The sequence below is a fragment of the Erythrolamprus reginae genome, chromosome 8 (assembly GCF_031021105.1).
Source record: "Erythrolamprus reginae isolate rEryReg1 chromosome 8, rEryReg1.hap1, whole genome shotgun sequence".
Lineage (NCBI taxonomy): Eukaryota > Metazoa > Chordata > Lepidosauria > Squamata > Dipsadidae > Erythrolamprus > Erythrolamprus reginae.
Genome location: NC_091957.1, coordinates 25,056,521 through 25,070,820, shown reverse-complemented (window position 1 = coordinate 25,070,820; position 14,300 = coordinate 25,056,521). Strand labels below are relative to the sequence as shown.

The following is a 14,300-nucleotide window of genomic DNA, read 5'->3' as shown; positions in this document are numbered from 1 at the left end:
TAGGAAACTGATTTTTTGTTTATTAGTCTTTACAGGTTTTACTGTACAAATCCACACAAGCAAGGCAGGGTGATGGTGGTGGTGGTGGTTTTCTGTGACCTCACTGAAAACCCAGCTATAAATTAAAAGCGCCCCCTCCTTCCCCCTTCAGTAGGAAGGTGGGCTGTTCATACACGGGGAAGTAGCTACCCGTGGGCCGCCTTCTCTTTGTATGTGGCCATCATCTTCTTGATTTCGGCAATGGCCTTCCCGGGATTCAGGCCCTAAGGAAGCAAAAGAGGCTGTTAACCAGCTCAGCTCACCTTTGGCCCAGTGGCCTTCCCAATCCCAGGTGTGTAAGGGAGGGGACTGGTTCCACAGCACCCACCTTGGGGCAGGTCTGCGTGCAATTCATGATGGTGTGGCAGCGGTAGAGGGAGAAAGGGTCTTCCAGCTGGGCCAGGCGCTCCTCTGTGTAATCGTCCCGGGAGTCGATCATCCAGCGGTAGGCCTGAGGGGAGGAGGCCGCTTTTGGGAAGAACCGCTTTTCCTCCTCCTCCACCCCCGCCTTACAGCAGAGGCCCCACCTCCCAATCCAGCACCTGCCAGCCCAGGTGAAGAGCTGTCTCCCCAGTACGCCAGTCAGTACTAGATTTTGCTTCTGCACATCAGCAGCAAACGAAATCTCATGCAAGGATGCTCATGCGCAAGAGATTTTGCCAATTTTCGCCGATTTCATTGCATGTGCAGAAACAAAAAAACCTGCCAAAAATAGGCGAAATCTCACGCGCAAGATTTCACTTGCTGCGCCTGCAAAGCCAAATCTCGTGCATGCACCCGCATGAACACATCGGGGCGTGGAGAGGCGTCCACAACTCAATTTCTGCTACCAGAGTCCCAATCCCAGCCATACTGGCTGCAAGCCATTATTGCAGTGGGGTGGGGTGAGGTGCTCTAGTAGTGGTGGCCCGCCGATTGCGCAATTTTGGCGTGACGACTCCAGTGCTATCTTTGCTGGTCGATGGACACCGCCATCTTTTCTTTTCTTTTTGGTAACTTTTGGTATTTTTTGGCTCTCTGAACACGCACGGGAGTAAAACCATCCCTCTGCGCATGCTTAAGAGAGCTGAAAAATGCAATTTTGTTTAAAAAAAAGATTGCAACGTGCACAGATTGGCAAGGACAGCACCTCTGCGCATGCACAAAAAGTGAAATTGCACAAGGGGGCACACATTTGCGCGCACATGAAAACACCATGATGCACACTGGTAGGAAAAAGGTAAAAGAGGAACCCGCCCTCCCACTGCCCCACCGGCCCCACTTACCTGCATGAGCACGGCTGGGCCAAGGTACTTGTCTCCGTTCCACCAGTAGCTGGGGCAGCTGGTGCTGCAGCAAGCACAAAGGATGCATTCGTACAGCCCGTCCTGGGAGAGGGAAAGAGACGCCGCGTGAGGGAGGCTGAGAGGCGACCAGTGAGACGCTGTAGCCTACTGGTGCCACACACCCCCTCCCTCTCTCTCTGCTGGGAGAAAATCAGCCTCCCTCCCTGCCTGCTTTCTTCCCTACTTTTTAATTTACCAAATAAATCTAGAATTTCTTTATATTTGATTGTTTTAGTTTATGTCAATTGTATTTGGCTATATTAGAGCCTCCATTGTTGACAACCAATTAGGGATTTTCAGATAATATTTCCATTTGACTTATTTCCAAGTACAATGGTACCTCTGCTTACGAACTTAATTCGTTCTGTGACTGGGTTCTTAAATAGAGAAGTTTGTAAGAAGGAGCAATTTTTCCCATAGGAATCAATGTAAAAGCAAATAATGCGTGTCATTGGGGAAACCACAGTTAGGGTGGAGGCTCTGTTTCCTCCCAGGAAATTCCTAGAGAGGCCCCACAGAGGCTTCTCCCCGCCTTTTCCGGTCCTGTTTCCTCCGAGGAGATTCCTAGAGAGGCCCCACGGAGGTTTCTCCCTGCCTTTTCAGGTTACAGTTTTGGAGGCTCAGGTTTTTAAGTAGAAAATGATTCTTGAGAAGAGACAAAAAAATCTTGAACACCCGGTCCTTATCTAGAAAAGTTCTTAAGTAGAGGCGTTCTCAGGTAGAGGTACAACTGTATTTAATTTTCTTTTGTAAATATTTTTGTTGATTTTTACCAATGACAATAAAACATACATACAACATGTAACAAAGTGCCTAGTGTTCTAAGTGCCCACCACCCAACAACATTCATACCCGTCCATATTTTGTACATACCGTTTCCAAGTATTTAACAGTGAATTCCTAATTAGATGCCTATTGAAATATTTTTAGATTTTGTTTTCAGTATCCCAGAGGCAGGCATGCCATCCTTTCTCAAGATCATGTCCTTCTTGCTGTAGTATACATTTATTTTTGAGATTTATCCATTCCTTTACCCATGCTAAGGAAGCAGCTTTGTAGCATATTTTCCAATTCGGAAGCCCAAAGCCACATCTGCTCTTATTGCCCTGCAAATCAAACATTCTGATTCTCGGTTTTTTTCCCTTGCCAAATGTATTTAGATGTTATTCTATTTAAATCTACAAAAGAAATTGGAGTCTAATTTAATGGGGATGGTTTGAAATTGATACAATAATTTTGGAAGTATGATCATCTTTATAGTTGATATTCTTCCTACTAATGACAATTGTAATTTTCCCCATTTTTCTAAATCTATCTTACGGTAATTATTTTTCCCCCTCCCTGCTTTTCGGAGAGGGGCGGCATATAAATAAAATAAATAATAATTAATAATAATAATCCCGCAGTCCCTTTTGGGACACAAAGGAAACTGATTTAGGGCTGGCCTGGCACTTCGAAATTCAGCACTCGCCACACATTCGGGAAGCACACTCTACCTTTGAAGAGTGTTTGGAAACTGTGAATCATGCAAAACACAGCCGCGTGAGCGGTCATAGGCCTTCCCAGGCGTGCCCATGTTTCTCCAGCACTCCGCGGACTGCGTTGGCTGCCCATTAGTTTCCAGACACAATTCAAAGTGTTGGTTATGACCTATAAAGCCCCACATGGCATCGGAGCGGATTACTTGCAGGCTGCTTTCTGCCATATTAATCTCAGTCACCGGTTAGGTCCCATAGAGTCGGACTTCTCCAGATCCCATCAATTAGACAATATCGCTTGGCGGGACCTAGGGAAGGAGCCTTCTCTGTGGGGGGCCTGGCCCTCTGGAATCAGTTCCCCCCAGAGATTCGTACTGCCTCTTTGCCTTCTGTAAGACTCATCTATGCCACAGGTTTGGGGCTACAAGATTCTAGCCCCTTGGCCAACGAATGTAATGTTTATCTGTTCTGTGGCAATGGTTAATTTTTAATGTTATCTCTCATGGGGTTTCGGTGTGGCACAGAGGAGAGGCCTCTCAAGAGGCCTCTCAAGGAGTGTGCAGAGGAACTGCTTTGTCAGCTAGAAGAGACAGGAAGGAAACAACAATGACCAGCTTATCTCGATCTTCTATGGACTGTAAATACTCTTTGCCCTGGTTTGACTCATCCTTCTTCTTCAGGTAGGGCTGGATGGCTTTGTACTGGGCGTAGAAGTTGCTCAGGTCCTGGAGGAAGGAGAACAAACACAGCCTGAGTTTACACAATTGCATGAAGCTCAGATTTAAAAGGAAACAGTTTTTTGAAGAATTAGCAATAGCCCTTAGACTTAGATACTGCTTCACAGTGGTCTACAGCTCTCTCTAAGTCAGTGTTTCTCAGTTATTTTCTATTATGCCCCCCGCTCCCCAGGAAGAAGTAAACATTTCACACGCACCCTCAACTCTCTGCTGGGATGATTGTTTGCAATTTTCACTACGTTTTTGCTGAAAAAAACCCAAGCGGCTTATCAGCGTGATTGGGGTGTAATGTGTTTAAGTGACGCCTTAATTTAGTTGGCTTTGTGCTGTCTGGTGCCAACATTTTTAGACACAGTAAACATACCGGACTTTCCTCGTCTCCCACTGTAGTCACAGTGAAGCCAAGCGCTATATACGCTTTGTCATATTTCCTCGTCTTAGCTTTCGGGAGACTTACACTTGTCTCATTATATCTGTCTTTCTCCTCCTTTCTTTTCATCCCTTTTAAATATTTTTCCATGCTTCTCTTAAGGTTTGTTATATGCACTTCATGTCTCCTACTATGTGCTTTACAGTCAGCATATTGCTCCCCAAAGTTCTGGGTCCTCATTTTACCCACCTCGGAAGGATGGAAGGCTGAGTCAACCTTCCATCAAAAGAAGAACATTTTTGGAATACCAGTAATAGCAATAGCCCTTTACCTTAGATACTGCTTCACAGTGCTCTACAGCCCTTTCTAAGTGGTTGACAGAGTCAGCATATTGCCACCCAATGTTCTAGGCCCTCATTTTACTCACCTTGATAGGAGGCTGAGTCAACCTTGAGCCTGGTGGGATCGACCGATTAGGTCCCAGAGTTGGCCTTCTCCGGGTCCCGTTGACTAAACCAGTGGTCCCCAACGTTTTTTCCACCAGGGACCAGTTTCAGCAAGGCAATTTTTCTATGGCCCGGTGGGGGCGGAAAGGGGTGTGGTTGGGGGCGGGATTAAGCATGGGGGTGCTGGTCCTTCCCGCCCCTCTTTCCCGCCATCGCCCTGTGGCCGGCAGAACCTGCCTCCCAAACCCTCTTGCCCGGCGGCAGGTGAAGCGCTGGAGGGAGGGGGTCAGGCCGGCCCTCCTGCCTCCCCCCCCAGCCAAAAATGCAAAGGCGTGCCACGGCAGAAGCCAAAAGAGGCTTGAGCCTCCCGGTCCTTCCCGCCCCTCTGTCCCGTCCATCGCCCTGTGGCCGGCAGAACCTGCCTCCCGAGGCCTCTTTCCCAGCGGGAGATGAAGCACTGGAGGGAGGGGGCGGCAGCAGGAGGACTGGTAGCTGCTGACTCCACGGACCAGTGCAACATGCCCCGCGGCCCGGTACTGGTCCGCGGCCCGGTGGTTGGGGACCCCTGGACTAAACAATGTCGTTTGGTGGGTCCCAGGGGAAGAGCCTTCTCTGTGGTGGCCCCGACCCTCTAGAACCAGCTCCCCCGAGATTAGAACTGCCCCCACCCTCCTTGCCTTTCGTAAACTCCTTAAAACCCACCTCTGCCGTCAGGCATGGGGGAATTAAGACATCTTCCCCGGGTCTATACAATTCATGTATGGTATGTTTGTGTGTATGTCTGCTTTAATAACGTTTTAAAAAATGTTTTAAATTATTAGATTTGTCTTGAATTGTTTTATTGTTGTTGTGAGCCGCCCCGAGTCTACGGAGAGGGGTGGCATACAAATCAAATCAAATCAAATAAATAAATAAATTCTAACCAGAGGGAGGGAGGGAAGGAAGGATAAACCTACCACTTCCCAGCCCTCTCTAAGTGGTTTACATAATCAGCCTCTTGCCCTCAACAATCTGGGTCCTCATTTTAGTGGCCTTGGAAGGCCGAGTCAACCTTGAAACAGAGGATCGAACTCCTGGCAGCAAGTAGAATTAGCCTGTATTTAGTTTTAGATTTTATATTTGATTAATTGGACATGAAATGTTACGTATTGTCCTCAGAGAGAGGTGGCATAAAAGTCCAATCAATCAATCAAAATAAAAATGAATGAATGAATGTTGTGATCCAGGCTTCCATCCCCAGAAAGGCAGGCGGAGGGTTGACCGAGCACACAGGCAGTGCACGATAAAAAGCTCTGCAAGTCGGGGTCCCCAGTACGTCCCCCCCTCTCAATCTGCCCCGAGACCACCCTCCGTTCCCCGGACTTACAGGCACAAGGTCTTTCACCACATACATGTGAGGGAGCGGATAGATCTTGGTGACCTTGTGGAGATCGGTGTCGATCCTCTTGGTACAAGCCAGTGTGTTCCCTCCATTGATGTTCATGGCACACGAGCCACAAATGCCTAAGGGGGAGGAGAACAGAGATTTCCAAGAGCAAAAGGGAAACGTTTGGAATGGCGGTCAACCCTACAACCTCCTCCTCCGCTGGATTGTTCTTGTCCTCCGGAAATGAGGTCCACACTCACCTTCTCTGCAGGACCGGCGGAAAGTCAGGGTGGAATCCATTTCATTCTTGATCTTGATCAAGGCATCGAGAACCATCTGGCCGCATCTGGGAAAGGAGAACATGCCAGCCGTCAGGAAGTGCCAGCACCACTTCCTACCCCCACCACAATTGGCCATATTTTTTTGGCATGGGGGGTGGAGAGATTAGGCAACTTCAGTTCCATTGGTCGATTGTTCAGAAAATGTTTGTTTTCCAGGTTGAATCTCTCCTTGATCTGTTGCCATCCATTATTCCTTATCTGGCCTTCTGGTGCTTCGGAAAAATAGTGTGACCCCTACTTCTTTGGGGCAGCCCCTCAAATATTTGTTATATGGCTATTGGCTAATCATGTCACCTCTGTGTGGTGACTCTGCACTACTATTCATCTTCTCATCGTTCCCATCACCCATCACCCATCTCCTCCCACTTATGACTGCATGACTGTAACTTTGTTACTTGCATCCTTACGATTTATATTGACTAGTTCCTAATATGACTTGATTGCTTATTTGTACCCGGACTATCATTAAGTGTTGTACCTTATGTTTCTTGATGAATTTTACTTTTATGTACACTAAGAGCATATGCACTAAGGCAAATTCCTTGTGTGTCCAATCATAATTGCTCAATTAAAAAGTCCATTCTATTCGATTCTTATTCCTTTCCTATTCCTTTCCTATTGTTACTCCTATTCTTATTCCTTTTCCTTTCCTATTCCTATTCCTTTCCTATTCTATTCCTTTCTTATTTCATTCCATTCCTTTCCTATCCCTTTACTTTCTATTCTATTCTTTTCCTATTCCATTCCTATTCCTATTCCTATCCTATCCCTTTCCCATTCCCTATTCTATTCTATTCCTTTCCTATTCTATTTTATTCTAGATTTGCTAACCTACGACCTTGCAGTGCGTCTTTAGCTCGGTTGACCCGGCGGGGTGCCGTCCATCACTTTCGAGAAGGGCCACTCACTTGTTGAGGTCCACTTCGTAGGTCTGCATGCGGGGCTTCTCTCCGAGGTTGTCCGGGCTCCACCGGTACACGGCGAACCTCTTCAGGCGGGAAGATGTCTCCGGAGCCGGTGCTGCAGCCGCCCCGGCGTGAGCTCTGCGGCGGATCTGCAAGCGGGGCAACGAAGGAAAAGGTGGAGCAGGGTCGGAGAAGGGAGCCAGGACGCCGACCCCCCTCACACCCAACCTCACTGAGGACTAGAAGCTTGAGAAGTCCGAGCCCGCAGCCGGAAAGTCCTCCCCCCCCGCCGCCTCTGTCCGCCCATCCATCCATCCTTTCGTCCCTCGCTCACCTGAAGCAGCGCCATGCCGCTTCTTCCCCTCACTGACCCCCAACCCGCCGCCGCCGCCGTCCCGATCAGCGCCATCCTGCGCCCTTCGGGTGACGATCCTGCGTCCTTTCGGGAGGAAAGGGACGAGGCTGCAGGTGCTTCCGTGTTCTCCCGCGTAACCCGTCCTCCACTTCCGGTTTAATGTCCTCCCAGCACTTTCTGTCCTGTCGCAAAATCGGTCCCCTCATCCCCAGCAGGGGAAGGCAAAGTTGGTTCTTCTATGATATGGGGACTTCAACTCCCAGAATTCCTGAGTTAGCATGATTGGCTCAGAGATTCTGGGAGTTGAAGTCAACAAGTCATAGAAGAGCCAACTTTGCCTACCCCTGAGTTAGGGTTCCTCACCGAGCTTTCCTCATATAATAAAGATAAATAAACCGATGTTTCTTTTTTCCGAGTTCTTGTTTCCGACGCGCCCCTTTCCCTCGCCCTTCGTTGGCCGTAGCCCTAGCGGGCCCGGTTAGTCAACAAACAAAGGGGTCTGACTGACTGACTGACGGAGCCGCCGCCGTGCCACTCATTGTCGCCCCTAACATGGTGGCCGCTGCTGGAGGGGAAACTCCCAAAGCCGATAGTGATGGGACGTTGCTTCGAGTGGCTGAGTCCCTTTGCGCTGCTTTGTGCACCTCAGGCTCTAGGTGTCGTTCGGCGTCCGCCGCAAACTTCTGGTTCTTTTCAGAGGGCGACCGTCGAAGAAGTTGCTGGGTCCTGAAGGAGGCGGAACCAACACAGCCTAAGTTTCTATACATTGCATCAAACTCTGATTAAAAGGAGTAGCAATAGCCCTTTATTTTAGATACTGCTTCACAGTGCTCTACAGCCCTTTCTAAGTGGTTGATAGAGTCAGCATATTGTCACCCAATGTTCTGGGTCCTCATTTTACCCACCTTGGGAGGAGGCTGAGTCAACCTTGAGCCAAGTGGGATTTGAACTATTGGCAGTGGGCAGAGTTAGCCTGCAATATTGCATGCTAACCAGAGGGAGGGAAGGATAGCCCTACCACTTCCCAGCCCTCTCTAAGTGTTTTACAGAGTCAGCCTCTTGCCCCCAACAATCTGGGTCCTTATTTTAGTGGCCTTGGAAGGCCAAGTCGACCTTGAGCCAGAGAGGATCGAGCTCCTGGCAGTGAGTAGAATTAGCCTCAATTCTGCATTCTAACCCCTATCACAACTCTTGTGAATAAAGCTACGATCGAGAATTCAGGTAAAAGGTAACGTAACAAGCAGAGCAGCTCATATGGACCACGCATGGGGGAAACAGCAGGCATAATACTGGCCAGTAGTGAGGTGTAGGCTGCCAGGCACAGAACCGAATGTCTGGAACTTTGGGGTTTTTTCAGAAGGCGACCGCCAACTGCAATCGTATGCCTCGGTGGAGAGCAGAGAACAGTCGGGGCACCCGTTATTTCGGAGTACCTCTACTTAAGAACTTAATTCGTTCTGTGACCAGGTTCTTAAGTAGAAACGTTCTTAAGTAGAAGCAATTTTTCCCATAGGAATCAATGTAAAAGCAAATAATGCGTGCAAATCCCTTAAGAAATAAATAAAAGCTCGGAATTTGGGTGGGAGGAGGAGGAGGAGGAGGAAAATGAGGAGGATAGTCGCTGCCAAAGGAAGGTGAGGTGAAAATCCAAAACTTTAAGGCTTTAAAAAAAAGAGGGACTCTGAGGCGGTGAGGAGGAGCACGTGCCTCAAATACACCCGGCACGGGGCTGCCTCCCATATACTGGCTGCTGCTGCTGCTACCTGCTGCCTTTTCCTTCCCATGGTGAAGGGCTCCCCTCTCCTCTCGCATGTTCGCTTTGTAGCCAGCACCTTTCCTTCGCTGTGGTGACTCCTCGGCTGCGCAGAGCGAATGGAGCATTTCTTTTCTCTGGGCACTAGCAGAGATTTATTCTTTAGAGCAGGGGTCCCCAAACCTTTTACACAGGGGGCCAGTTCACTGTCCCTTGGACTGTTGGAGGGCCGGACTATTAAAAACACTTATGAACAAATCCCTATGCACACTGCACATACCTTATTTTAAAGTAAAAAACAAAATGGGAACGTACTATTTAGAGGGGGACCTGAAATTCATATGTTTATGTTTTGTTTTTAATTTTCTTTTGTTAACATCTGATTGGCTATACAAGGTTTTCTTGGCTTATAGAAAAATGTATAAAGAAAGAAGGAAGCACTTTGGCATAATGGTTAATAAGTTAGAAATATAATTGGTGTACTTTTTTGAGGCGGGAATTTAATTAAAAGAAAATGAATGTATCTGGATGACAAAATTAGAAAAAAACTTTTGCAACTTTTTTGATGATTGATATTAGTTACTAACAAAATATCGCATTTTATTCATGGAAAATGAGATGTGCTTCTGTCACTTACCCGCGGGCCGGATAAATGGCCTCAGTGGGCTGCATATGACCCGCGGGCCATAGTTTGGGGACGGCTGCTTTAGAGGTACCGCTGTATATGAAACAACGTGCTTGCTTTATTGGGTGCTGTTTGGCCCTCCTTGTGACATGTTGCCGTATTGCGCTGCTGTGTTTCAGATGAACCGCTTGAGTCCTCCGGGAAGAAAGCCAAGCTGACCAGCGCCAAGTTACGTGGCTGTCGGGTAACCATTTGTGAGTTTTGCACTCACCGGCTATCTTTGACTATTTTTGGAGGCGAAAAGGTCCTACTATTGCCCTTTAAAACCTTTAGCAGCTTGGCACCCACCCCATTATGAATGTGTCCAGCAGGACAGGAGCTTTGGGAGCCTTCTCAAGGGGAGAGGGGTGTCCCAGGTTGCAGAAGGCATTCTCTGCAGAGGATCTCCTTCTCCACTGTTTAGGACGATGGTACAACTGTTTACAATATGGCTGAATGGCCAGTTTATTCCAACATTTACTGTGGAGTGGAGTTGAGTGGGCTGGGCTGGAAAGTGGAGTGAAATAGAGTAGAATTCTTGAGGTTGAGTTGAGTTGAGGGAGCTGGGATGGGGCTTTGAGTGGAGTGGAGTGGAGTAGAATTGTTGGAGTTGAGTTGAGTGGGCTGGGGTGGGGTGTTAGAGTGGAGTGGAGAGCAGTAGAGTAGAATTGTTGAGGTTGAGTGGAGTGGAGTGGGCTGGGCTGGAGAGTTGACTGGAGTAGAGTAGAATTGTTGAGTTTGAGTGGAGTGGAGTTGAGTAGGCTGGGCTAGCGTCTTATTGGACACACAAGGAATTTGTCTTTGGTGCATATGTCTCAGTGTACATAAAGAAAAATAAAATACATTCATCAAGAATCATAGGATACAACACTTTTTAGGTTACTAAAAGCAATCAAAATGTACTAGGAAACAAAACAATATAAATTGTAAAGATACAAGCAATATGGTTATAGTCATAAGTGGGAAGAGAGCAGTACTAAGAAGGATGAGAAGAATAATAGTAATACAGTCTTAGTAAATAATTTGACAGTGTAAACATACAAATATCCTAATGTATGTGTTACAAACATTAGGGATTCCCACTTCTTATTCCCTCCTTATCCTCCCCCCCCCCACATCCACAACATCAATTCTTGAAACCAAAACTGAGATATTATTTGCAATTGGTCAGAAACCCCCACAATGCTGTGGATACAACCACCTCTTTCCCAGGAAGAGATCAAAAGGCAGAAGCTTCCAGGAGGGAGAGGGAGGGCAGGGACAACACAGGGTTAGGGGAGAGCCACCCCCATCGATTCTCTCTCTCTCTGTTTCTCTCTCTGTGTATGTATGTGTGGGGGGAAAGGTGCCCAAGGGCTCCCTAGCCATCCCACTCAGGTGAGAGATACTTCTAATTAATCTACATGGATTGCCCCTGTGACATGTAGGACAGAGGGAGAAGAAGCCACCAAAATTGCAAGAACACAAGCGAGCAATCAGACAAGGAGTCCTGAACTCAATGGTAGCCTCACTTTGCAACAAACAAGAACATACATTCAATTCTGCAGCTACTATGATTGTTGGTGGAGTAGGGACATAAATAGCCAGGGAAATGATTGAAGGTTGGGAAACGGGTCCTTTGTCAGTCAACAGGAGTGATGATTTACCATATGTTTATCAGGTACTTAGCAACTGAGGAACCAACAGCCAACAACTTAATTGTTGGCCATCAACATCCGAATCGACAAATAAAAAGCCACATAAAACCAGGCACCCTTAAATACTGTGGATAGAAAAGCCAAGAGCACACATTCTGGTAGAGAGAAGTTCCCTGAAGAGGAGTGAATTCTTGGAAGGGCTCAACCACTGATCCCGGTGATCGACCCAGATGGGATCCTGCAGTTTGAATTTTTTTAGGGCGGAAATATGACAATAGGTAGAATGCTGTGCTGTAGAAGTATTCAGGTACAGCTCAAGTCCATGAATATTTACTGATTTGTCACTTTTACTGTTTCCAAATATACCCCATAAATGGTTGAAGCATTGTTTCCCATAAGGAGAAACTACTGGTAGTTATAGCAGAAATATAAAAACTGAATGGTTATACACACAGACACAAAACAGAGTTATATTTAATCTTTTTTAATTTAAGAAAAAGTGTCATATTTTAAGAAAAAAAACAAGGAAGCCAATTTCTCTCTGATCTTCATAATTTGCAGGAAGACTGTTAAGCATTAACGAGTTAATACTGGAGGTTATAGATATCCAGCTAATGTTCAAACAAATATAAGCAGTACCTCAAATAATTAGACCACATACATATAAATATTATTTATACATATATATATATATAAATATTAATTACAATAGACAAATTGTGTAGTCTGTTCCAGTCCTAGTTATTTACATATTACAGTAATCAATTTTCTCAATACATATACAAAGTAAGTCTTATTCCATACATATAACCAATTTCAAGCTTACTTAAATAACTTTAAATCACTGTCTATATAGCTTTCCTCCCCTGACAAAATGTCTATATATTTCTTTGTCGTACTACATTCTCTACATATTGGGGTCTCTGTAGTAACATTACTTTTCATAGTATTATCCGCCTGCTTTAACTCACCTCCATCCATTCTACTACTTACTAGCTGTATATAGCTATCATGTAGTTGTTTGATCAAATCCAGGTTAGTTTTACATAATAAATTATTCTGCAAACAAACAAACAAACAAACAAACAAACCATTCTCTAGCTTTGCTTTAAGGTTTATACCTGGGTTTTCAATTATACGGTTATTTTTCTCAAATGTTACCTTGTATCCCATATTAACCAGACCGCCAACAGATAGCAGGTTATATTGCAGCTGAGGGGTATATAACACTGGTAGATTGCTTTTTAAGTATGAATATTTTGCTCTACCTTCCCCAGCTGCCTTCATCCTCCAGCTATTAGGTAGTGACACATGCTGGTTACTTCTAACCATGTTAACAAACTTTTTTCTATCATTGGAATTATATTGTGTGGCACCACTGTCCACAACCCATAAACTATGGTCAACACCTTTAACTGTATTCTTTATGTTAACACCACCATTATTATGTGATATAGTTTCTGTTTACCATTTTTCCTACAGTAGTTAGCCACAAAATCCCCACAAGAATAACATTTTCTCACAAAAAATACATCTGAACTAGGTTTCAAGGCTGTTGTCAGAAAAAGAGGAGCTCCAGGTAAAGAACAAGGAACTTATGGTGAACAATAGCAAATGAACTGCAGAAAAGGAGGAGCTCTGCAGAGATTTGGAAGAGAAACTGGGGAAGGGAGCAATTTAAAATGAAGATCAACAACAGCAGAGATCCAAGCCCAGCCTCCTTTGTTTTCTCCTCCACCATTGGCCCTTTGCCTTTTTGGGGGGGGGGGCAGAAAGGATGGAGGGCAGCAGGAAGTCTCCCTTCTGAGGAAAGACCAGAGACGTCCCCACCCACCCCAACACCTATTTTCCGAATCAAATATTCATGCTAGTCCTTTATCTTTTGTCACTAATTATAATATGACCGGCATCTTTTTTGGCATATGTCATAATGCTGGGTTGGGCTGTCCTGGGTCATTGCCCTCCAATTCTTTTTGAAAATGGCAGGGAATTATTTCTATAGAATGAAGAGCTGGATTAAGCCATCAGGTAGAGGTAAGAGACCCTGAAAACCAACCTAGTTATTCTCTTCTTAGCTTTAGCAGCAAGTGGGGAGAGTTTAGACGCCAGAAATACCAGCTGGCACCTAATATTTGGGAGGAAAGATACCAGATGCAGCTGTGGCTGTAAAAGGGAATGTCTCTAATTGAGGTCAATAACTTGGTGAATTAAAGAAGTCTATTTTTTCCGCAGTTGTGCCAGTAGATCAGCCGAGACTCAGGATAGGGACACCGACCGAGGTATGTAATAGAGAGTTACCAGGAGGCCTGGAAGACCTTTTAAGAGCTCCCGAACTAACATCCCGAGCTAGCAGCTTCCAGAAACATCTAGAGATAAAATTACACTTTGGACAACAAGAATACAGAAGCTTCCTCTGCAGAGTTCTGCAGCAAGTTGGGTAGAGGCAGAGATCCTCATGGAGACACTGTAATTGATAGATCAGAATTGGTCATCTACAAATAAAGCTAAATGTAGAGAGGGAAGGATATAGAAGCCTCCACTGACTTGGGCAAAGGTGCAAAAGCCAATGACTGAGGAAATAAACCTAAGAAACTGCAAGGTATTTTTAGGTAGCTTTAATTTAAAACAAGTTGCATCGTTTGAGAGGAACCCTGATTGGGCTAATTTTGCTCGTCTTCCTCTTTTGCAGAATAGGACATCTGGAAATCAAGCTCAACGTGGAGAAGGAGGAATATCGAAGCCTCCTCTGCAGAGTTCTGGAGCAAGCTGGGCAGAATCAGGACCTCCTCTCGGAGAACCAAAAATTAAAGCAACAACTGGAGAGGTGAGAAACATTTATAGGTGAATTCCGACATTCTTTCAAATCCTTCTCTCCATCCCTCTC

At 45.8% G+C, this 14,300-nt stretch overlaps 1 protein-coding gene across 1 annotated transcript; it reads right to left on the bottom strand.

Moving 5' to 3' along the window:
- On the bottom strand, positions 1–7,551 carry SDHB (succinate dehydrogenase complex iron sulfur subunit B). Its single transcript, XM_070759290.1, has 8 exons — positions 7,342–7,551; positions 7,011–7,156; positions 6,022–6,107; positions 5,762–5,898; positions 3,454–3,567; positions 1,305–1,406; positions 368–490; positions 1–263 (listed from the first exon to the last, which is right to left on the bottom strand). Exons 1-8 carry the CDS (start codon positions 7,414–7,416, stop codon positions 186–188), a joined length of 861 nt encoding a protein of 286 aa, XP_070615391.1. The 5' UTR covers positions 7,417–7,551; the 3' UTR covers positions 1–185.
- Positions 7,552–14,300: the final 6,749 nt, after the last annotated feature.